The sequence below is a fragment of the Pseudonaja textilis genome, chromosome 5 (genome assembly GCF_049901715.1).
Source record: "Pseudonaja textilis isolate UNSWEBS1 chromosome 5, rPseTex1.2, whole genome shotgun sequence".
NCBI lineage: Eukaryota > Metazoa > Chordata > Lepidosauria > Squamata > Elapidae > Pseudonaja > Pseudonaja textilis.
The window spans coordinates 15,709,255-15,735,380 of NC_141994.1; the positions used below are offsets into that span (position 1 = coordinate 15,709,255).

The 26,126-nt window shown below is 36.6% G+C and overlaps 1 protein-coding gene across 2 annotated transcripts in view; it reads right to left on the bottom strand.

Moving 5' to 3' along the window:
• Nucleotides 1–4,522: 4,522 nt before the first annotated feature.
• The window catches only part of LOC113437733 (copine-8), a 66,394-nt gene continuing 44,790 nt past the window's right edge, over nucleotides 4,523–26,126 (bottom strand). For both annotated transcript variants that reach the window (XM_026702862.2, XM_026702861.2), the window contains 11 exons: nucleotides 24,638–24,679; nucleotides 23,486–23,561; nucleotides 20,813–20,866; nucleotides 18,906–18,967; nucleotides 17,341–17,387; nucleotides 14,290–14,471; nucleotides 13,465–13,592; nucleotides 9,415–9,517; nucleotides 8,009–8,066; nucleotides 7,092–7,165; nucleotides 4,523–6,602 (listed from right to left, as the gene is read on the bottom strand). In XM_026702862.2, the coding sequence (XP_026558647.1) occupies nucleotides 6,414–6,602; nucleotides 7,092–7,165; nucleotides 8,009–8,066; nucleotides 9,415–9,517; nucleotides 13,465–13,592; nucleotides 14,290–14,471; nucleotides 17,341–17,387; nucleotides 18,906–18,967; nucleotides 20,813–20,866; nucleotides 23,486–23,561; nucleotides 24,638–24,679 (1,015 nt within the window). In that variant the 3' untranslated portion in view covers nucleotides 4,523–6,413. The remainder of the gene's footprint in view (nucleotides 6,603–7,091; nucleotides 7,166–8,008; nucleotides 8,067–9,414; nucleotides 9,518–13,464; nucleotides 13,593–14,289; nucleotides 14,472–17,340; nucleotides 17,388–18,905; nucleotides 18,968–20,812; nucleotides 20,867–23,485; nucleotides 23,562–24,637; nucleotides 24,680–26,126) is intronic.

Genomic DNA, 26,126 nt, shown 5'->3' on the forward strand with positions numbered 1-26,126 from the left:
TGGCAGGTATCAGAATTCAACCCCGAGCAAATCTTAATATAGTCACATTTGTATGTTTCCTCTTGAATAAATACACAGTCTATTTATTTGTTGATTTATTTCAGTTTTCATAGTTCCCAGAAGGAAAAGACCCTGGGAGGTTACACATATAAACACATTTCAAACAATGGTTAACATATCAGCTCATCCCCATGTTGAATGCAAATAACAAACTTGGGTTGAAGGCTTGGTGAAATTAAACTCTCTTCAGTGGTCTTCTAAAGGCCACGAGGGAAAAATGTACTTTTTACCTGGTGCCTTCAAATGCCAAAAGAAAACAGAAAAAGGAGCCTTCTCAAATGTCAGCACTATTTATTTATTTAGTTTTAGCATTTATACTCTCAACACTGAAGGCAATTCACCAGGGAGGGTGGAGGTGTCTTCCCTTATTTCATTCTCTTGGAGGTAAGTGTTGTGGCCCGCCAGCTGCCAGCAGAGCTGCCAGCAGATTCAGACGATGAGGAGGTTGGGGAAGGACTTGGGCCAGTTCTGGAGCCCGGGGAAGGCTCTGATGGATGCCCAGCGTCAGACACAGAGATAGAGCCAGGGCCGTCTGGCATTTCCCAACTGGAGAGGCAGCTGCCTTTGGAGTCAGAGATGAGTGAGGAGGAGGAACAGCTGGGGCCTATTCCAGATCTGCACATGCGCAGAGCAGATAGGAGAGATGAACAACGGAGGACAGTGAACCAGCTTGGGAAGCAAAACAATATGGATGCTGGACTGGCCCTTCCTTGGCTGGGGAATAAATAGGAGGAAAAGGGAGTGGTTTGGTTGTCACAGACAACAACCACATTTCTGGAAAGTTTGCTCCGGTGACAAAAGCCTGCTTTGCCAGAAATGAGGGTTGTCTATTTCTCTGTTTGAACTGACTTAATTTGCAGCCTCCCAGCTGGGAGCTCACAACCTTCCATTTATCATAATGAGCTAATAAGGACTATTGTTTCAGTGAACTTCTTGCAGGACTATCTGTTGGTGAATGCAGTTAATTCCCAATGTGTAAATAAAGAGGGGTTTTTCTTTGTGGGGAATCTGTTTCTTGCTTCTGCGAAGGCCAGGTCAGAACAGTAAGATGGGCTGAAAAGGAATGGCTCTTAATTGTTCCTAAACTCGCTGGTCAAGTGGAGACTTAAACTTGAGCCTCCTCAAAGTTCAACTTCTTAACCACAGCAGAATAACCTTTTATTTTCATCTGATACACTTTGGATGTATTAGATTACATTTCCCAGAATCCTCAACCAAAGAAAACTTAGTATCGACATACCAAAACCTAGGGAAGCAGAAAAAGATTAATCTCAGAACATTGCTGGATTCAATTTACAGCATAAATTTACAACATTTTGCTTTTCACTGGGATCATCCAGAAAGCTCCAAGACACTTAAAGCATACAATGGTCATTATGGCTAATCACCATCAACTGACTTCTGAGCCATGAAGATACTTGTTTTTTAAAAAAAAAAATCAAACCTTTGTGGTAGCAATTCTCATATGTGACGCTTACCCTAGGTAATGAAGGCAGTGTAATGCCATGCAAGACATATCAAGAGAAAGGTCTAGGGAACTGCCAATTTCGCAACGCAATCAGAGCGGACAATTTGAGTCTCGGGTTGTTGGAAGAGCCTAAGTTCCTTATAAGCACTTTGCACCAAAGTGGGAGTGTTTGCTGCTAGAGATGATGGGAAAGTACATGAACCTTGTAGCTTAAATCCTGTAACATAATTTCTCTTCCTCAAAGCATAAGAAAACTGAGCCCTTCTATGTGTGAGGAATAGACATGCTCACTTTGCATCACTGCCGACTTACCTTTCCCCCTTCTTAAACGTTAAGTGGAACATCTGGTTTCCATAAAACTACATCTCCTTGACTTCAACTGTTGGCCTTTATCCTTAGAATCAAGAATCCTTATGTGCTGACAGCAGTTTTCTACATGGCAGATTGGCATTACCCGTAGACTCTTAGAGGAGTCATCCTGATCCAAGGTATGTGAATCCTGTAATATCCATTTAGATGGCCCAAAGCCATGTGCATAACTCACAATTTACCCTTCTGATTTATTGTGGCATAACTGCTGCAACGGAATTATTTTATATCTTTGGGAAGTTTTATCTCACAAAAACACTCAGGGCTGCAATAAAAATCAATTTTGCTCAAGCATTCATGGAATTTGGGAAGGGAGATAGCTGATCCTTTCTTTTGGAGGAATATGCCAATGTTGAATATTAATCTACATCCTTGTAAGTCATCAAGTCTTCTCTCAAATAATTTAATTGCCATTGTCAGTGAGAGACTTTCTGTTTTTAGGATTCTGAAGATGTTTCTTATCTTGTTCTTAAAATAAACCTTTTTTTTTTTAAAAAAAAAGAAGTGCACTATTATTTTTCTCTCACAGGCTAGAAAAGTGACTCAGCTCTCTGAACTTCTGAAAATTTTGTCTAGCTGGGGAATTTCTCATCAGATAGTTGTCAGCTGTCACGGCATTAAGCACAGCAAATCGCTAGACAGTTAGCAAAGATCGGAGTGCGGCTTGTCGTTGTTACCAGGTGTAGAGTCTCTTTGGAAATCTAAGCCAGTTTCCTTTGAATTCCATTTTTCTTCACATGAGCAAGAAAGAGGAGGGCCGGGGGTGACTGAGCACGCACCTCCCTGGATGACTATTGGAGAGAGAAGGTTGGCAAGGGGATCGATGAAAGCAGGAGGCTCTATGGGCACCACAGCGGTAACCTAAACAACACAGGTACCCCGAAACATTGAAAGACGTCCCAGTGTGGCAGTAGAGGTGGGGAGGAGGAAGAATGCAAGACAGGGAAAGGGGTGCATGCCTTCTCCCTCCTGCCATCGTGTGGCGTTCCTCTCCCCGCCGTCATCCCTGTGGGAACTGTGCATAAGCAACTCTGGGAACGCAGACAAGAACTTCCTTTCTGGCAGCCATCTGCTGCTGCCTCCCCCCCGCACATCCACGAAGGTCCTGATCCCACCACTTCCCCACAAGTGTCCCAGGCCCTTCCCGCCCTCTCTCCTGCACTGCCTTCTCTCCCGGTTTGCTTCAACTCCTGCTCTGACGCCCCAATAAGGCGAGATAGCTGGGCACACGGGTGCATCACAGGCACAGCTAATTTGCTTGCACAGGAAATCGGCCGTGGAGATTTGTCCCACAGCACCACTAGGCAGTGGGGGGGGGGGGCAGTGGGGGAATAATAGTGGCAGAGAAGCACCAGGAGAGGGCCAGTCAGGGATGAACACTCATGGTGGGTCAACCTAGGTGGGGTGGGGGCTGGGGTGAAGTGGGCACAACCAATTGTCCCATTCCCCACTCCACCCTGAGGCACCACATGCTCTACTTAACAACCTGTATATTTGTTTAATAAATGCACTGGAGACAGCAGAGATGGCCATTTGTTAATTGAGGTAGTTCATTTATTTGTCCTAACCTCCAATCCTAATGGGCGGCATCCCTTACAGTCATTACTTGAGGTCCACAGCAATAGAATTAGTAATATATGTAATCCATCTGGTCCTGGTATGTTGAACTCATCTAGACTACACAGATGTTCTCTTACCATTTTGTTGTCTATTTTAATTTGTATTCCTGTTTGTTTACAATTCTGTTTGTGGTAAGTTGGGCTATTTTTTCTCCTTTTGTGTGAAGACAGATGCAAAGAATGAATTAAGCAGCTCTGCTTTCTCCCTGCGGCCTGTCACTTCCTGGCTATCTCCTCCCATTAGTGGACCGATCGATTCCTTAACTTTCTTCTTTTTTACATATTGGAAAAAAAAAGTTGTTTTAGCCTGGGATGGTTTGCATCTATCTTCAAATCACAGATCATCTTCAGATCACTACCCCCAGCAGTTTTGAGAAGCTGTGTTGAGAAGCTATGTTGAAAAACCTTACTCAAGCTTAGTACAATCATTTTGATCTCTTAAACTTAACTGTACAATATATGGTTAAGTCTTCTTTAATCATTGCTACCTGTTATAACTGCTTATGGAACTAACCAAAGATCTGCCGTTTTGTTCCCCTTCCCTGTGGCTTGGCTTGTCACATCTTTCATTTCAAATTCTAGAGTATATTTTCTATTTGGGTCATATATACTTACCACTAAGAATCTTTTTAAAAAGGGAATTAAAAAGCATTTCATTTTACTTTCTGTATCTCTTATGATCTATTGACCAGAGAAGGCTTTTATGATAATTCTAAATTTGGTCAAGAAGTGATAAAAATGAGCAACATTTTAGATTAGTGCTTTTCAAACTGCAATCTGGAAATTGGCAATGTCTTAAAGTTGCCAAGTTTGAAAAACACTGTTTTAGATTAACTGGATACAAGATTTCACATGAAATTAGACGCAATTTGGAGCAAGAAAGCTTTTATGAAATCAATTATGAAACAATTAATTATTCAAAGTGTAAGGAATAAATGGGAATGTTTGCAGCTTTTAGTTTACATTAACATTCAGCTCACCAGAGAAAAAAATTCTAATGGACACATTCAGAAATTGCCTTTTTTATTTCAATAGTAACACAACTGTAAAACAGAAAAAAATGGAATGTAAAGAAACTGTTTTGGGAAATTTCTTAAGAATAAGCAATAAGGAAACATTACTGCATTGGTTGTTATTTGGCAAATATAAATAAGAGAAATATTTAGTACTTAAGTGTTTGGCAACTTTCTTTTTTAAAAAAAACACTTTTTCACTGTCTGGTTTAATCAAAGAAGTTATGAGGTGTTTCAAAATTCTGAATATACCTATCCTAATAGTATCAAATTGTACCTAGGTTGGCAATTTCAACATTTGAAGTAGAAGTTACTATTTATAGTATTATTTAGGTACTCTGAATAAGTTGATTATTCCTCACGCTATTCAGAGAAGCATTTTCCAATAAGATAGCGTTTTAAGGACCTTTAATATATTTAAAAGTGTAAGATTTTGTATTACATAGGATTATATGCTATTGATGCTATATGTATTTGCTTTTCCAGAAGAAATCCCTTTCATGCTTTAAAAACGCACCTTAATTTCATGTTATTCAGTGTAACATATATAATATTAAAGAAAGTACCAAACAGGTTATGTGTCAAAAAAGAGCGCTACACATTACAAGGCAATTACACATTTTTGACAGAAAAGTAAAAGGCAATTCACAATCATTTCCAAGATATCTGTGAGATTTAAGGCCATTTGTTCTACTGTAAAATTTTGACACAAATACCCAGAAAAATGTGAATTTCTTGTAAAAACTGTACATGCAAAAACACTGGATAATTGAGATAAGAACAGGCATATCATAAAACACTTGAGTAGTTCTATACACAAAGTTGTGCACAAAACAATACAATTGTGCAGTTTTAATCAAGTTAAATAAGATTCACGACTTATTGTGCCCTCCATAGCAATATGACGGTGTCTTAGCCAACTCAAAATGAGCCAGCCCCACTTTTGAATAGCCAAGCTAGACAAACCTCATAGCAACTGTCAATCATAGTAAAATATTCACCTTCAGAAAGCAATATAACGCCAAAGGTCTATTGTTATTCAATGCAAGATACTTTACAGATTTCACACCTTACATGAGGAAACACAGGGCTCAAAAGTTCTTAGAAGTGCATGATACGGTTGTTATCATTTATTATGCCAGCATAATCAATCTTAAAAAATGTAAACACAAGTTATTTTAGGATTAGAGTATCTTGCAAAAATACATTTTCTTACACTATTCACATCTTGGAAGCTTATTCTCAGATATATCAGGTTGATACTTTGCTGAGCTATTCAATGAGGTGTTTCCATTATTGAGACCTATGAATGCATTTGTCCCCACTTTCTATTTTTAGCTTTGCACCTAATTCGTCTGGACAATCATTCAAAGAGATATTGCTTCTCTTGTGGATTTTTACTATTGCAAGATAGAAGACAAATGTTTAAGAATAACTACGTATAAAAAGTTGTTAAATTTCAAAAGTAAACAGTAACATGTAAACAGTGATACAGAGGATTTGCATTCACATTATATACATATACGTATTAGGTCAGAAAGACAAAGACTTTTGAATGGAACCCGTGGTCTTGTGCTTTCTCCAATCGTGCCTCCCCGCCCCATATTAATAGGCATTTTCTGTTAGAAACAGTAACACTTACTTAGAAACAACTTCACCATTTTGCTTCTTGTAAATAAAAGCTGTTCAGTTGCACGTGCAACAAGTTTGAACATTTTGGTATACAAAGTTAACTTTTTTTTTTTTTCCTTCTCCCAAGCCCACGAGGAAATTCTACTTACTGTATACAAAGAGCTTGCTGGCTCTTAAAGTGCATCACTGTACTGGAAAACTCTTTCTTGGCAGCACTGTCTAATTTTGAAAAGTATTCAATATTCAAAGTGCTCATATCTGAGTCTGTACCACGTGAATAGGTGGTGTGTACGGAGGTGGTGCCGGAGATGGCTTGATTCCTCTGACCCTCATGTAGGAAAGAAACTGGTCCGGGATCTCAGCTAAGACATCTCTTGCAAGTCGGGCCATACTTAATATGTGGTTTCCAGTTCTGTCAATATAATCCCGAAATGGTACAAACTGAAATGAAACAGGGGGTGGGGAAGCTTAAGTGTTGCTTTTGTGGTGTCATACAGAATGAAGTCTAAAGCAGGAAATAAGATACTTTGAGACGAATGCAGGGAAAAGCAACATGAAACAAAATCATTGTCATCAAAACCACAGTAATAATGTACTTTAAAAGACCATTTAGAAAAAGTTACTTCTCACCAAAGATCTGATCAAATACAAACACACAAATACCACCACCAGCAAAACAATATGGATCACAGATTTCACATGATGCCATAAAATAACCCAGGCTTGTTTCTCTACTTATCATGTTCACTTATCTGATTATGAGCCCAATAAAGTACTTTGTGGATGTGTGAAGATGTACTGTGGTTGGTGAAGTTGGAAGTTTCCCATTTTTTTTAACTTTCATTTGTGAGCCACCTATGGCGATTTTGCTTAAAGCAGTGGCTATAGAAATCTTTTAAATGAATCAATACATTAATATTTTTGTCTTACCTGTACTATATCTCTTTCTGCATAAACTCCTCTTGATGAAACTCTTATTTCATCACCATCCAATTCTTCCATGGCTTAAAAGAAAAAAAATATTCCCATTATTTCGCTGTCTGAAATTAATCAATGCAGCCAACCTGATATGAAATGTGTGGCTTTCCTATATAAATAATCTATATAGTGCAATTGCTAAACTGGGCATGGGCGTGGCCAGCGCATGACACATTCTACCTGTGGGCGGGGACTTTGACAGCCCTGGTCTAAATAATCCATTTCATCCAGGAACCTCTGGAGCTGTTGCAGGGGAGCATTAATCACACCAGGACCCACCAGCATGTCACGTACTGGGAAGCTTTCCAAAACCAGGAAGGGCATGGATCTAAAACACAGGGGTGTGTCTGCTAGTATTCTCTAAAGTTCCTGTTAACTTCCTCAGGAGCAGCAGGCCAAACCGTTCCCAGATAACAGGGCAAGGACCTGCCCCTGATGCCTCCACTGAACCAACAACCATGCTGGCATCTAAATCATTTATGAAGATGCTAAAGAGTACTGGGCCTAAGACAGAAACTTGGGATATCCCACTGCATACTTGCTTCCAGGTAGATATAGTTCCATTAAGCAGTACAGATTGGATGTAGTTGCTAAGTCATTTGTGAAGCCGTCTGGTGGTGATATCTAACCTACATTTTTGTATCTTATCAAGTAAAAGGTTGTGGTCTACTTTGTAAAATGCCTCAGTGAAGTACAAAAGTATTATGTTCACAGCATTTTTTCTGGTCCACTAACTAATCACTTTGTCAAATAATTTATTATATGAAAGATATAACAAACTATTAAACAAAAAAGCACAGAATTTGTCCCACTGATTTGTGTAAAACTTCTCTTTAGATAACAGGAACTGTATTAAGTGAGGTCCTCACCATCAAATTCTGCAGGTCCAACACCCACTATTATTATTGACATTGGGAGTTTTGCAGCCTTCAAAAGAAAAACAAATGAAAAGTTACATCATTTTCAGGTATTGCAGGAAAATATTTTAAATATACATTTTTATCCCTTAATATTAAAAAAAAACATTCGTGAAATAGCTAAATAAAATATTTGTTTTATTTTCATCAAACTTTATTTACTTTTGAATCCAATAACCAACCTGGAATGTATTTTCAAGTTTTCATCAGGAAATGAAACAATAGTTTCAAGCATACATGAAAACTAAATTACTTAAAAGTATGGAGGAAAATTAGAACCTCAATCTTCTCTTGTTGCTTCTTATCATCCATGTTTTCAAAGATAAAAATATAAAAACTCGTACAGTATATTTCAAAGGCCAGTTAGTTCTTGAAACAGCAAAATGTGGTTGCTTCTATGACATTTATAATTTTTCTGTTGATCTCTGATATTTTAAAGATTCAACCTACATCATTTAAAAACGGTATCTTACATGTTATTTAACTTAAATTTTCAATATGTGGAAGACAGCCTCATTGTAATCTGTGAGGGTACTTCCTTCCCATTTTCTTTTCCTCTCTTGGAAAAGGAGACAGCCAAATTGGCCAGATCCTGCCTGTGCTCCAGCTCAATGCATAGGAGATGGGGAACACAGCTGAGCACATCAAACGATTTCCAGAACAAAGCCAACTTGGTAAGCATGCAGGACCAGAGCCAATATCCAGAGGGTGAAACTGGAGGCATGATGAGATGGGAGTTTTTTCAGAGGGCATGCCGTCAAGAGGGGTAGAAACTATTGACTAACTAACATATACAGCAGGCGGCTAGAGCTGTAGCACAGTTCCACACCCAGTCAGGAACTGAAAAGATGCTAAAGTCATAGGAACAGCTCCGGATAGAGGCAAAGTATAATTGTCCAAAAACCCTACAAAATGTCAGCCGGTCAGCTAAGCCTGCGATGACTAAAGTGGGGTGAGATCTAAGGCTGAATAGGGAATAAAGTTACTCCACAATCCACACTTGGGAGAGAGGCTAAGGACAGGGCTAACTAAGCCCTAATAATTAATACAGGCATGGGCAATTTAAGCAAGCCTGTAAAAGAGGGAGTGGGGGAATTTTTTTAAATAGAAACTTATCAAAATAATAAATATAGAGAAAGACACCCATAGAATTAGATACAAGTAATTAAGATTTAGGAACTGACATACAGAGACATAAGATTTAGAAAACAGAAGGATCTACTCCATTTTGTTTGGGAAAAAAATTGATTACTTTAGTACGATAAATCTTCCCCTTTCACAAAGGAAGAGAAAATTTGCTTCTTGTTTGTGGTCTGTACCATTTTCCCAAAAAGAGTTTGTCACAAAACATAACTTACATTCACTATGGACTCCTTTGTCTGAGCCATATCAGAAATGACTCCATCTGTAACAATGAGAAGAACAAAATACTGGGAGCCATCTTTTATTGAGGCAGCATATCTAAAAAACAAAAAAGAAGTCTTCACATTTTAATACTAAACACTATTTGGAATGCTTTTAAATCTGAATCTAATTAACACTAAAACAAGTGATAAACACCCAATTATTTTAAAAACAAAAACCAAAAACCTTTGAGTATTCAAATTGTATTCCTAGTCTATGGTTATGTTTTTGGTGGGTTGGACTGCATTATCTTTTTGCGTGAAGACAGGCGCAAATAATGAATTAAGTACCTCTGCTTTCTCTGTACTGCCCATTACTTCCTTGTCATCTTTTTTCATTGGTGGACCAATTGTTTCCTTGACTTTTTTCTTGTTTTTTATGTGGTGAAAGAAACTTTTAAACTTATTTTTGACATCTGTTGCAAGTCTTACTTTATTCTGAGTCTTTGTCTTCCTGATCATTTTTGCAAGTTTGGGCTATTTGTTGGTATTCTACCTTAGCTATGCATCTCTTTTTCCATTTTTTGTACTTCTTCTTTTTGTCTTTCAGTTTATCAGAGTTCTTTGTGTAACCAAGCTGGTTTTTTCCTGGATTTCTTGTTTCTCTTTTTCAGTGGTATTGATCTGGACTGGGTCATTATCCATATTTTTCGGAGTTTCCTTGACTTTTTTCTTATTTTTCACGTGTTGAAAAGAACTTTTAACATTATTTTTGACAATTTTTGCAAGTCTTGGTTTATTTGGAGCCTTAACCTTCCAGACTTCATCTCTGCAGATTTTTCCAATATGCTGGTATTCTGCCTTAGTTATATGTCCCTCTTTCCATTTTTATACTGATCCTTTATATTTATAAAATAGAAAATTAGCAATTCTCAAGGCAGATTTGGCAGTCATGTAGAACACTCAACAAATGACTCAGCTTCAAGGCCATCCAGTGCTGGGGAGAGATGGCTAATTTATATGAAGAAAAAGCTATGGGTCTGAACCACTCTCGCTTTATGAGGAGGCCCTTGTATCTCACAGTGGCAGTGGGCAATGAATTGCTGCATTAGATTTATTCCTGTTTTCTAATTGAACTGAACTGAGTCTACTAGTATTCCGGTCTTGGAAAAGCTTAATTGTCTAAAGATAGGATATTTGTGATTTACGTTGGTAATAATATATAGCTGTGATGGCGAACCTATGGCACGCGTGTCAGAGGTGGCACGCAGAACCATTTGTGCCGGCACATGAGCCACAGGCAAGCTTACCTCACTGTGCAAGTACATGCCTTACAGCTGATTTTTGGGCTGTTTGAGGCCTTTTTCGGCCGCCCAGAAACTTGAGAAAAGCCTTTGCAGGCCAAACAATAGGCCCATTTTGTCACTTCCTGTATTTCCAGAAATACCAGAAGTGATAAAACGGGCCCATTTTTTGGCATGCAAAGGCTGCAGAAGTTTTCCTCAAGCCTCTGGGAGGCTGAAAAAGGCCTCAAACAGGCCAAAAATCAGCTAGAAGGTGTAGTGTAGATAAGGGGGCGGCCACGGGGGGATTGCACACGCATGCGCAGGGGGAATGGGGGGCATATGCATTGCCTTCTGGGTGCTGGCATGTGAGCATGCGCACAATTTTTTGCACAGGAGCCCAAAAAGGTTAGCCACCACTGACATATAGTATGATGGATATAGAGCAAAACACTGTGAAGTCTTGCTTCATTCTGTTTATACTGTGAAAATAAGCTAATAGTTGTTGAAATGAAGTTATAATTGCAAATGAGTCTATGGATGCACAAAAAGTTTATTCTGTACACAGTAGCGCTCTAGATGTTTTGAGCAAAAGTGTATTGTTTTGGGGTGGTGTAAAAATAGCAAAAAAACCAACAACCCAAGAACACTGGCATTTGCAGATGTGGAGAGACAGGCAGAATGGGAAAAGTCTTGATAACTGAAGGGACAGACAACTGATAGAATGTGAGAGAAGAGACAGCATACTCCTATACCACTTATCCATAAAATCACTCCACAGGTGAAACTTGAAAAATTAGAATATGTGCAAAAGTTCATTTATTTCACTAATGCAACTTAAAAGGTGAAACTAATATATGAGATAGACTCATTACATGCAAAGCAAGATAGTTCAAGCCGTGATTTGTCATAATTGTAATGATGATGGCTTACAGCTCATGAAAACCCTAAATCCACAATCTCAGAAAATTAGAATATTACATGCAATCAATAAAACAAGGATTGTACATAGAAAATATCGGACCTCTGAAAAGTATAAGCATGCATATGTACTCAGTACTTGGTTTGGGCCCCTTTTGCAGAAATTACTGCCTCAGTGCAGCGTGGCATGGAAGCTATCAGCCTGTGGCACTGCTGAGGTGTTATGGAAGATCAGGATGCTTCAATAGCGGCCTTCAGCTCTTCTGCATTGTTCGGTCTCATGTCTCTCATCTTTCTCTTGGCAATGCCCCATAGATTCTCTATGGGATTCGGGTCAGGTGAATTTGCTGGCCAATCAAGCACAGTAACCCCACGGTCATTGAACCAGGTTTTGGTGCTTTTGGCAGTGTGGGCAGGTGCCAAGTCCTGCTGGAAAATGAAGTCGGCATCCCCATAAAGCTCGTCTGTGGAAGGAAGCATGAAGTGCTTCAAAATCTCCTGGTAGACGGCTGTGTTGACCCTGGACTTAATGAAGCACAGTGGACCAACACCAGCAGATGATATGGCTCCCCAAATCAACACAGACCGTGGAAACTTCACACTGGACTCCAAGCATCTTGCAGTGTGTGCCTCTCCATTCTTCCACCAGACTCTGGGTCCTTGGTTTCCAAATGAGATGCACAAGTTGCTCTCATCAGAAAAGAGGACTTTGGACCACTGAGCAACAGACCAGTTCTGTTTTTCTTTAGCCCAGGTAAGACGCTTCTGACATTGTTTGTTGTTCAGGAGCGGCTTGACAAGAGGAATACGACATTTGAAGGCCATGTCCAGGATCCATCTGTGTGTGATGGCTCTTGATGCACTGGCTCCAGCCTCGGTCCACTCCTTTTGAAAGTTCCCAACACTTTTGAATGGCCTTTTCCTGACAATCCTCTTCAGGCTGCGGTCATCCCTGCTGCTTGTGCACTTTTTCTTCTACACTTTTCCCTTCCACATAACCTTCTATTAATGTGCTTTGATACAGCACTTTGGGAACATCCAACTTCTTTTGCAATTACCTTTTGAGGCTTTCCCTCCTTATGGAGGGTGTCAATGATGGTTTTCTGCACAACTGTCAGGTCAGCAGTCTTTCCCATGATTGTGATTCCTCCTGAACCAGACCGTGAGACCATTTAAAGGCTCAGGAACCCTTTGCAGATGTTATGGCTTAATTAGCTGATTAGAGTGGGATACTTTGAGCCTAGAATATTGAACCTTTTCACAATATTCTAATTTTCTGAGATTGTGGATTTGGGGTTTTCATGAGCTGTAAGCCATAATCATCTCAATTATGGCAAATCACAGCATGAACTATCTTGCTTTGCATGTAATGAGTCTATCTCACATATTAGTTTCACCTTTTAAGTTGCATTACTGAAATAAATGAACTTTTCCACGATATTCTAATTTTTTGAGTTTCACCTGTATAATCCTTGAAGGTTATTTTAAGCCAAATCCAGAATAACAAAATATTTGAAATTTTATTTTTGTTTAACCACAGCTGGTCTGAAAGGCAGAATGCCTCTATGTTCTATGAGGTGTTAAAAAAAACAATGCCTCCCAAAAACAGTTTGTTTCCTATGCACCCCAAACGATTCCCTTGCCTAAATATTCATGAATTAAAAACACAAATGAACTTTCACATTAAAAGAGACAAGAGGGATAAATGAAGTCTAAAATAAGTACACTATGTAATAATGGCATAATATTCTAATGCAAATAATGCATAATGCAGTTCTTTTCATTTTAATGAAAACTACATTAAAAATCTTAAATATTATTATATAAAGTTTCAGTTCTGGATATTAGACCTATTCATTACCTTGCTACATGATTAATAACAGGAGCAAAGTTGGTTGGTCCATAAAGTTGCACAGATTTTAAACTCATATAGTATGCTTCCATTACACCATCAATTCCATTGCAGTAAGGATTTTGTGGATTTCCATTCTGTAAATTAAAACCAGGAAAATATATTAATTACTGAGAATGTGATTTATAAAATAGTATTATGACTGATAAAGGTCACCAAGCATTGTATGAGCTGACTAAGACTTTTAAAAAAGTAGGAAAACTGTATTTTAAGGTAGATTTCCGGGGTTTTAAGGGATGAAGTAAGTAACTGCAAAGCTTAAGTCGTCCATTTTGCCCATTATCCACTCAAAATCTCCAAATCTGGGTAAGGGAGGTGAGGCCACAAGATTCTGGAAACGATGATAAGAATCCCGATCATACATCCTTCACTCTGGCCTTTTTCTTTTTAAGTTCACTTAGTTATCCCAAGACTATTCCCAAAGACAACCTGCAATTACAAGACTGTAAATCCTAACTTTTCCCTACTTCACCAGAGTGCTTATTTTAGTAACTTGTGAGGCATTTCATATAGGAAAGTAAAGTAAATAAAGTAAATATAATTCAGCATCTTCTATTAGAGTGGCCATGTAATTTTGTCTCTGGAAGGAATTGCTGTTTTAAGTTAGGAGGGATGTTTGCTTTTGAGTCATGATAATGAGAACGACATTGATGAATCAGGGATGTGCCTTTAGCAACCGAAGTAGATGTTCAATTCCAAAACTTAAAAGCTACACTTTTACCAGAGGCTTGGGAGGAGGAGAGCAACGTAGCCACAAACAAACAAATTTCTTACCAAGGCAAACTCATGAGATATTCTTCCATCTGGGGGCAGTTTTGCACCAAAACCTAGAGCTGGAAACATTTTGTCAGTATCATAATCTTGAATGATTTCACCTACTGCCCTTAATGCCATTCCATATGCATTCAGTTGGTATGGATTCATGTAGTGAAGTGATGTTGGATGTGCAGGGTTACCTGTTTTTAAAAAAATATATGTAGAGGATGTTTAGTAGATGTGACTTTACATGTAAAGTACATATATGGTTATATGGTTCTCTATACAGTGCTACCTTGGTACTCATTATTAACTGCTTCCAGGAGGCAGGACGAATGACAAAAATGATAAATACCAAACAATTTTTTTTCCCATAAGGAATATTAGCAATAGCACTTAGACTTCTATACCGCTTCAGTGTTTTCCAGCCCTCTCTAGGCAGTTTACAGTCAGCCTATTGCTCCCAACAATCTGTGTCCTCATTTTACCCACCTCAGAAGGATGGAAGGCTGAGTCAACCTTGAGCCTGGTGAGATTCGATCTGCCAAACGGCTGGCAGCTGGTGATCAGCAGAAGTAGCCTGCAGTACTGCACTCTAACCACTGCGCCACCACAGCTCATAATGTAAGTAAATTGAATGTGTTCCCAAACTAAGGACAACGCACACTTTTAAGGCAATATGTAAAAAGTGGTATAGAGCTGTATATCATTAATTTATATAAAAAATAAACCTAAACATAAATATTTAGATTAAATAAAATAAAATTTCACTTTACTTGTACTAGTGACAAAAAAGTGCAAAGATACACAAAATGACCACAAGCTAAGACCAGACCACAAGGGGATGTGCACAGGGCAAGAGCTATCGTGTGACTAATGCATGACCCTCTGGAAAGGGTAGCGAGTCATGAAGCAACCATCACTGACAAGTTCTAGTTTGCATGTTGAGTACCAAACAAACAAGACTACCGAGACAAAATATGTTAGAGTACCAAATTCGATGAGTTTCAAAGCAGTCAAGGACTAGGATATGAGTGTAGGAGCAAAAATCTCTCTAACTGCTACTTTCTTAACAGATATAATTTGTACTGTTAATATATATTTGTGATTATCTCTGCCCTCAACTATATTACCTTCCTCCCACAGGGAACTGAAATCCCTATTATTTCATCAAAGGCTGCCTTCTTTTCCATGTGAATAAAACAGACTTAAACAATAAATGTGTTAGTGGTAAAAAAGCTACCCAACTTTTCCAAAATGTGGACAGCAAAGTTAAGTATTTCTTCAGGTATATTTTTACTATATTCATTTTAAGAATTTATTGGGCCAAATGGGCACAGAGCAGGGATGGGATCTGACCGATATAACTACCAGTTCTGTTGCTCTGCGTCATGCGTGCATGTGCACGCGCAAGTTGCCCAAGTGCAATTTACAGCCTGCTGAGCTGCCCAGATGGCTGAGCAGCGCTGCATGCAAGTGCGCAGTGGTTGGAAAAGCCCTTTTTTCCTGCTTTTTCAACCACAGCTGTGTCGCGCAAAGCAGCTGTGGTTGAAAATGCAGGAAATAATGGTCAGGTAAGAGCCCAGGTGGGCGGGTGGGCCAAAACAGCAGCAGACTTAGAACCGGTTCTATGTATGATCTCTGTTATTGCTGCTCTTCAGAGCAACCGGTTCTACAGAAGTGGACAGAACCAGTAGAATCCCACCCCTGGTACAGAGGTATATTGCTTTGCTCATTTTTAAAATTATGCTCAATCATGGCAATTTTAATTTTGCTAAATTTGAAAATTGTGCAACAACAGTTCGATCCAGAGGTTAGATAGTCTAGTATTGTCACTAAAATGGAGAAATGGAGATTGAGAGACTAACTTATCTCTAAATCAAAGGCTTCAGATAAACCTGCTTCAGGTTCTAAAAATAAATAAAAAAACCTTTTAAAAATGTCTCTATGAAAAGTATCTAAAATTTTACATAATCACATCCAAAACAGATGCCCATATTTCACTGTAAGCATTAGAGCCTGTGGGATGATTTTGAACCTCCTAAGATTATGTGAAGAATTGTACAATCACAGGGCTGGAAGGGACCTTGGAGGTCTTCTATAGCCCAATCACTTGGTTTCTTTAATTTTCTGCTAGGCTTCATGAGCTCATTTGACTTTGAAAACAAAAACAAGCAACAAAAGCTGCCTCCAGGTTAATTAAAAATAATTAAAATTGAGCAGAGTTAGTATTTCATAATATATGGCAAGTGTAATTAATAAAACTATTCCTTCCAGCAATATTGATAGAAAGAAGGGAAGGAGGCATCATCATGCGATTCATATCTTTTTTAATCATATAAAACCATACGTTTCTGGTTTTATAAAACAAGCCTAAACAGCCATCTCTGTGTTTGTATATATAAATTATTACCATAAATTGCATACAAATATAACCATATTCTACAGATATATGCAAACTTGGATTTAGACTTGATTTTTTTTACTGTAAATAACAATGATTATAAGCATACAATGCCAAAAACAAATAGCATTTTAATAGCCCTCATGAGTAAGGTAATTAAAAGCTTTCAGAAACGCAAGGCTTCTCATCTTTTTCTAATAATATATCAGAAAGGAATTTAGGCAGTCAATGCTAGATTACTGAAATACAGCACAGCATTTTTCACAGCAAACAAAACAAAGAACTCTCTCTCGAGTGCTTAATAATGCATTCTCAGTTTGAATGTACTGGCTTAGATCCACATTTCTATAGACAGAAATGTCTCTGATAAAAGGACTTTATTTCCTCCCTTCTTGCTTCATCATTCAGTGCCTCCTGAAGCAACACTTATTAAGATTGGGAAATCCTTAGCATAATGTGAGAATATGCAGAATGAAGTTGTTAGCACTTTTCTATTTAGGTAAGGTACTTTTGCTTCCAAACCGCTGTAATTTATTTGCATTAAGCTTTTGGAATATGGTATGCCAAAATGAAAGCATATAACCTCAAAATATTTCCCACAATTGAAATGTTTAGAAAGCTGAATAGTATGTCCAACTTAAGTGAATAAACTACACAATTCTTACCATTTGAAGCTGTAAAATCAATAGCCACGGTGAAATTGATTTGAGTCCTATTCAAAGAAAGCATAAATGATGCAAATTGTTTAAGATTGAGGTTTAATATATAAGAAATATAATAAGAAAAAATCAATAAAATATACTTAATTATAAATGTTCCTATATATAAATTACAAGCTGCATTATTCAAAAATTAAAGTTATACTGAATATATTATCTTTTAGAAAGTAGAACCAAACTTTCATTATGAAAATGGCATTCAGAGTATGAACTTATACAAGACAGTCATATATTTGGAGCATTCCTTATTTTTAAGTATGTGTATAAATTTAGGCAGGATCACAATTAAAAGTGTAATCCCCTCACAAAGGATTAATCCATGTGACGAGACAAATATATTGTAACTTTAATACAGCTACTAAAAATAATTTATAAGTGAAAAGTACATCATTTCACTAAAAAATGTAGAGGCCTATGACAGATAAATCCTCACCTGGATAGTACATGTATTAAGACAAACCATATACTAAATAACAAATACCTTTAATTTAAATGTCAGAAAGCAAAAACAGGCTTTCATGTTTCAAAAACTGTCTTTAAGTCAAATGCTAAACAATCATGCAAAAGAAACCAAAACAAAACAACTTAATGTAACAATCCTAGTAGTTTGTAATTTCTGAAAGGTTTAAAATGACATGAACAACCAGATCCACATGTGAAGAGTTCAATTAGGACATAATAGCATGTCCGCAAAATGATAAGCTATGCTTTACTATGGTATTACTAACTTATTACTTAATATTACTTATTATAAATTAATTTTGAGACCTTGGCCTTTTTAAAGTTTTTTTGCTACATATTTTTATTTGGGTGGATGTTTTAACATTTAAATCTATCCGGTGGTTGATAATTTATTGATTTAGTTGCATTTCTGAACTGTGTTCTCCCGTACTAATATAATTTAAAAAAACCCACTCCCTTCTAGCACTGATGACGTTACCTTGTTTGGTAATGGAACATCTACAGGAAAACAACCACAGCATCACACAGCATATATTATTTATTTACTATTCTTAATAATATTTATAGTAAAATAAATACAATATAATAAAATATTTATAATAACAATCCAAACTCCTAAGTTGTGATATTCTTTTATACTGTTTGAAAGTTAGGTCTCACATGATTGGAAGACTGGTACCTACATCAGGCTGGTACCACAAGTACTTGCTTTTAGCCTTTATATAAAGAGCAGCAGGAGAAAGAGGCACAAGAAATTTGAATACTCATTGTAGTATAAATAGAATTTGCATTTGATACAGAAGGCACTGGATTTTTTTATAATGGCTTTATAGTTTTGCTATAATAAATCTATTATTTATGATTTTTCGTGTCCTAATAAACATATTTTAGTAGTATTATGTCTTTGCATTTGATAGAGGCCTGACAACCATACCTAAAAGAATGTGTCTATAAGAAATTAGTACAAAGAAGAGCTATTTATGCTCCTATTTTATTCTTAATGGAAGTAAAATCTTGTTTTTAATCAGTTTTCTGGAGTATTTACTTACCCTCCTTTAATATAGTCGAGAAATGAAACTTCTGTTTCCACTAGGAAGGAAAGTAATGTTACCTGAGAAAAAATAATATGTAAGAAGTAATGAACATTAATTTTCAAAACAGCCATATAAAGAACATCTATTTTTAGAATACTGAAATATTGTTTTAAATTAGAAAAGTTTATATTTATTTAAAACTTTTCATTATACAATAAAGTGAAAATTTTTGATCCTGTTATGTATCAGTAACAACTTTTTTCTCCACTTTACAAAATCCACAACTATTGAGAAAAGTCCTGTCATTTTCCTATTGACAGCTCTGTTTGGAGGATTTCTCCTATCAATTCCTGTAATGCAAGCAAGTGGACTCAGACTATATGCCTCTGATCCATGTAATCTCAGCAAACTACCTCAAACTTCCTGGGAAATAGTGATCCAAAAGAAACGGAGTCTCTATGGTTTCTCCAATGATGCCATATTAACCTTAGAGTCAGATCAAACTAGATCAATAGGATGGCAAAGGATGTTACCTAGATACAGAAGGTCAACAGAAATTGCTACTTTCTTTAATAATATAATTGCAAATAACCCAATGTGTGCCTAAACCAACCTCATATTTACATCAATAACTGTTCCCAAATTGAGATGAGCCTTATTTTAACTTGATTTAATGCTCTCCACACAGCTGTCTTGAAAGGGAAATATAGGAAAATCCCATTTGAAACACAGTATTGCCTCTATAATATGGATACCAAAGAAACCACAGCCCATGTTATTGCCAAGTTCTACAGAGACAATCACAGGTTATCCTTCTATTATTTAAAATTTCAGGGTACACAATCTTTTGTTTGCACTATTAAACAATTTAAAAAAATTGTTTCTCTAAAAGTAGCAACAATTTACTATATTTATGTGTAAGCTTTGCCCACAAAAGGTTACTAATAGTTCTTGTTAGGGTATACTTTTTATATTGTTCATTTTAATGAATGTAATTTTATTGGTCAATGACTGAAATAAAGCTTCTGTCCGTCCAACTGCGTGCATGCACTTTTGTTTTCAGAGATCACCGGCATTACCTCTTAAATTAATGTTTTAAAAGTACTGCTTGATCTAGCATTAATGATTGCCAACTGTGTAAACAGCAAAACAAAACATGGAGAGACAAAATGTTCAAAGTTCAAGGTTATTATTCCTAGTTTCACTTTATATGTGTGAATAAGAACAGTAGTACAGTTATCTGCTTTTGTTTCCCCAGAATAACTGAGCCATTTGTATTTAATTTCTGAAATGTTTTGGAAGAACTTATTGGCTTTTGCTAAATGACACATTTATTAAAAGATCTTCACTACCAACATATGAATTTTATTACTGACAATTTAATCACTATTTCCTAGGACAGAAAATTATTCAGGCTTTATATTGATCTCTATGCCTTTTAACCAGACTATGTTAAGTCTTAAGTGAAAATCTCAAAATTGTACCAGACCAAGTCTTACTCACTATTTTTAATATTTCCAGCAATCTTAAACTCAGTGATGATAAATTTTGGAGGCTCCTTATGCAAATTCTTCCAGAATTTAACTGCAGTAATTTTAATGTGATTTTATATATTTATGCTTTCATTATAATGTTGTAACTGTCCTGAGTCACCTTATGGCAGGAGTGGGTGGCAAATCAATTTAATAAATAATAATATTGACAAATTCACCACCAGCCAATTGCTCAGAACACCTTACATCCTGCAACAATAACACCGCAAAACATTCACATCTGCCTATCTCAGGTCCCTGGGAAGAACTTGTTAGATAGACAAAAATGCGAAATTCAATTTGAACATCTGGCTGACTGTGCAATGAACCATAACTTACTTCAGCATAATACAAAGCATGGAAATGAAGTAATAAAAACAGACACTTAACTGTTCCTGAATTAACATACTTTTTCTTTTTTGCTTTTTTCTTTGGATTTATTACCTAGGAAGATAAGTAAATAAAGTATATTCAATATTAATGCAAGTTTTTTCTTGTTTCATACACCTTTAGAATTCAACTGTATCCCTTTAGCATCCACTACACACAAACAACTAACTTTTCCAAAGCAAATATGAATTTGCATGGGCTCCCTTGGCTGCTACTGTATCTTTTTCTTTGGAGTTAATTGTGGAAGGATGGAAAAGTAAGAATTGTAGGTTTTCCTAAGTTTCTAAAGTAGTAAGGGAGAATCCCTTTGTCTGTCAAGTGGATTGTCAATAAAACAATGAGGCTTGCAATAAGGTTGGCTTTAACTAACTTTGGACTCATCCTGATTGTGAGGTAATGGGAATAAAATTAACTAAACAGTAATGATGAAAAAGAAATGATTAATTCCTGTCATTCATCTGGATGATATAGTGCAGGGGTGTCAAAAACTCAAGGCTGCCCTGGAAAGGTGAAGGACTTGGCCTGCGGTGCCACAGCCAGTGAAAGGAGCTCGTTTTTCACTAGCAGAGGGTTGGTTGCAGGAGGCCGTCACAGCCCAAAATGGAGCTCGGGAGTGTGTTTTCGCTGGCAGAATGCTCAGGCCGCCACAGGCACCCCCGATACGAGTGATGTTGAACTGGTCATGCACCCCCTGGCCATGACCTCTGCCACCCCCAATGCAGCCCTCAATGAAATTCGAGTTTGATACCCCTGATGTAGTGCAAAAGGTCTGGATGTGAAGTGAGAGGACAGTCGACAGAAGAAAACTGGCCACCAATGCACTGCACAGAGCAGAGCTATAACATGTTATCCTAGGAGAATACGTAACTTCCAATGTTTCAGTGATTGTGTCACATTGAAAAGTACTATCAAAATATTCTGAGCGTGTTGTCATGGAAAACCCTGACCGTTATAGGGAATAATGACCCTCTAAATAACTCTAGAATGTAGAACATCATCAGAGCTGCAAAGGACCTCGGGGACCTTCTAGTCCAACTCCCTGCTCAAGGAGACCCTGTACCATTTTAGACAAATGGCTATCTAGTGTCTTCTTAAAAACCTCCAGTGATGGGACACACAAAATCTCTGAAGGCAAGATGTTCCACTGATTGTTCTCATTGTTAGGAAATTTCTCCTTAGTTCTAGGCTGCTCCTCTCCTTTTACTCCTTTTACTTTCCAACCATAGCTTCTTCTGGTGCTTCTGGTAAATAAGCTGTTCCCCTCCTTTTTTGTGGCATCCTCTCAAATATTGGAACACTACTATCAAGTCACCTCTAATCTTTCTCTTCACCCAGTTGCAGGAACTTTTCTAGTAAACACACCCGGTTCCTGCAACTTTTCTTATGTTTTAGCCTCCATCCATCTGGATATTGAGCCTATCTTCTGGGGTTTTGGCTATTTTTGTCAGCTTGTCATCATCTACAAATTTAATCAATTCCCCTTTTATTCCCTCATCTAAACAGCTTACAAAGATATTGAAGAGCATTGGGCCTAAGACAGAACTTGGGGTACTCTACTGCTTACTTCCCTCCATGTAGATGTAGTTCCATTCAGGACTACATGTTGAGTGTGTTTTGTTAGCCTGTTAAATATCCACCTGGTGCTGATACTGTCTATCCCACATTTTTCTAGCTTACCAGGAAGTAGAGTGTGTTTTATTTTGTCAAATGTCTTACTGAAATCCAAATATATTATCTCTGCAGCATTTTCCTTGCCCACTAATTCAGTCACTTTGTCAAAGAATGCAACTAATAAGATTTGTTGCATGATCTGTTTTTGACTCTGTGCTATCTCCTATTTTAATCCTAGTACTATGCAAATAGGTTGACTAGTAACTCATAGTGGCACAACAGCAAGATTCATCTAAACTTCTTGGATAAGAAGAAAAATGTTTTCAAAGGAAAAAAAATCAAGAAAATCCAGTTGCTTTTTGGAAAAAAGCACTTTTGGGGCATTTTTGTGGAGTGCATCTATAGATTTTCATCCCTTGATGATTATTAAGACAGATGCTAAGAGCAATTCCAAGACAAAAAGGGATGCTTTCCCAATTATTTCTCTCAAACATATAGACCAGGGGTCCTCAACTCCTTCAACACATTGACCTCTTCAAGAAGTTTTAGATCATTCACCAACTCCAAATGTTTATTATGTAAAAATAATTTAATAAATAGTGTTTAACTAATAACACTACAAAGAATAATAACAAACCAAGAATGTATAGCCCCATTGTCCTTGGGGCTGATAATGACCACTTCGGGGAACTCTGGTTTAGACTTTTAAAAGTGCTTGTTATGTTTAACATTACAGCTATATATAATACTGTATTTAAGAGATTCTTATGTTTTAAGTTAAGTATCTAATACATCATACTTTAAATAATAAGTCTTATTTGGTGTGGTGTAAAGGGTTTAAAAAGAAATTAATTTCAATTCTATAAAATCCTGTAGTTATCTTTGTAGTTAAACTAATATGCCTGAGTAATGGGAGAAGAAAAGAGTAGACAGGTTCCAAAGACTGTTTTTACCTTTTCTCAATTTCTCTAATAAGCTTTAAGTAAAGATTTGAGGTGATGAGTATTAATTTCTTAAAATAAGGAAAGATGGGGGAGGGGGGGAATCAATTTAACTCATTACCTCATATACATTAAACTGTGACTGTCCTCTAGACAATTCCCTATAGCTTGTGGTGAATTCTCCAATAAAATCATGACTAGAAAAAACAAAGAAATATTCACATTAATAGAATCAAGCATTACAATACAATGACACATATATTTGCCCAAGGTTTTTTTTTAATTAATTGTTCACAATTTTGGAGACTATTGATTTCAATATTTCAAATCTCTATAAACTAATAATAACAGCAAGCTCTCTGCAATGTTCATATTCTCAATAGTATGCATTTGGCCACTAGTTGATCTTCTATAACACCATACTGTTATTAACAGAAATTAAAGATTCAGAAAGGCAGTGCTAATGTCTAAAGTAGCAAATTTTAGAGATCTGCTGGCCAAGAAACAATTAGGGCAGTGATCCATAAAATACTTAGCTTGGGGGGGATAGCCAACTCATTGGATAGGGAGGCAAAGTAGTTAATGGTGCTGCGGAGTGCATATATACTTAAAAGAAGGAGCCAAATGTTTGGTTGTTAAGTCACTATTTTTTCTTTAAAGAAGGGTCAAAAGCATCAAAAAATAAGAGTTTGATTCTTGATAAAAATATCACATCAGCCACTTTTCAAAAATTAACTTTTCTTTGTTTACTAAAACAGGGGTCTCCAACCCCCAGGTCCATAGCCTACTAGAAACTGGGCCACACAGCTGGAGGTAAGCAATGAGTGAGTGAGCAAAACCAAAATTATCCTCCCCCTCCCCCTGATCTGTGGAAAAATTGTCTTCCATGAAACTGGTCCCTGGTGCCTAAATGGTTGGGGTTCTATGTGATAAAAGAAATAAAAATTCAAAGCATGTCTCTCAAAAGTGAAGAGGCAAATGCATTTTATCAGAATTTTTTCCACACACCAGTATGCTCAGTGTAAAAGTACGGTGTATGTACATATATGTTTGTATTTGTGTATGTGTGTATAAATGAGAGCAGAAGTAAGGAAATGGCAAGCAGTAAGAGTTGCTAAGATTCATGTCTTTTCTCTTAATAAGCATATTCCAATCTTAAATATTTCAGTAAAATTAATTGATAAATGCACCTTCATAACACCCCAAATAGCTAGCATTAAAAATATAAGTAACACTATATCTTCTGTACATTAGTGGTGCATATAATAATTACCTTCCATCTCTATCCCAGTCATACACTTCTATCTTAATTGTTCTGTAAAAAATAAAGAAAACATTCTAGAATAAAAAATACATTATTTGAACTGCACTATCACTGCCAATCATTTTGTTCAAATTTACAGGGCAATATAATTCATTTATAGAAGTCTCAAGATATCCTTTCAAGAGGTAAGTATTAAGATAATGTACTACTGAATCTAAGATCGTTATAAAAAATCTTTAAAATTCAACTAGTTACTCAAAAATGGAGCTGATTTTTCTTTCTTTGACTGAGAAAAATATATGTCTTATGCAACCTGTCTGCAACCTATTCCTTATGCAACCTATTCCAAAAGTGGGTATCCAAATATAAGGTTCCACAGGGGAGAAGATAGAGTAAAACCTCAATTTTGTAGTCTCCTCTTCAGCAGATTTCAGATATAACAGACAGAATTTCAGATGAGATTTAATTTCCAAAAAATAAAATCCATTGTTCTCAAAACAATCTAGGCAACTGCTGTAATATATATGACATTTACATCTATTGATATCATTTATATAATTATGTAATTCACATAATTTCCATAAAATTATATATATAATACAAATGTTAAGAAATAAATGAAGTAAATTGATGCAAATAACATAAATTATATCAGTTGACTGGACTGATATAAATACAAGTTTAACAAACACTTGGCTTTAGCATAATTATTTCACCCAAACTGATCTATGTAACTTAATTTTATTGCAATGAAGGAATGAGCTAATGTAAATATTTCGTATTTTATTTTTTAAATAAACTGAAATACTAAACTTTTTAATTAAACAAATACATTAATACATGGTTAAGGAACAACCAAATCTTCAGTCATTGTCACAAAGCATTCAATATCATTTATTTGGTAACTTTTAGCAGTCATTCTATTATTTTTATGACTTAGGAAGAAACAAGCATGGGTAGAATGTAAAAGGATCTACAAGTATATAATGTAAAGAAATGGCAGATGATCAAAACTACATAAATGTAATGAACAAAATATTTTTAATCGAATTGTATAAATGAAAAAAATAATTAAGATTTTTCCCTACCTGAAAAACACATTTCTCTGAGGGTAGGTCCAATTATCCCAACTTCTCATTCCATAGATGACTGACAGGCAGATGTAACAATGAGGCAGATACTGCTGCTAGAGTATAAAACTATCTGTATGGTATTTTAGAATATGCTAAAAGAACACTCAGTTGGAATTATGTGGATTGTTGGATCTACTCTCAGAGAAATATTTCAGGGGGAACAAATTCTTCATTCACAAGAATGGATATCATACAACATTAACCATCTTGCTTAATGGGAAGCCACAGTTTTATAAATTATATTCATCTTGAAATACTAATAAAGATTTCAGCTTTGCAGATCTCCTCATAAGAGCCTATACTACTACTGCTGCTTTGATAAGATGAAGGAATGTTTCACTGAATTTGTGTCATGAATAAAGAAA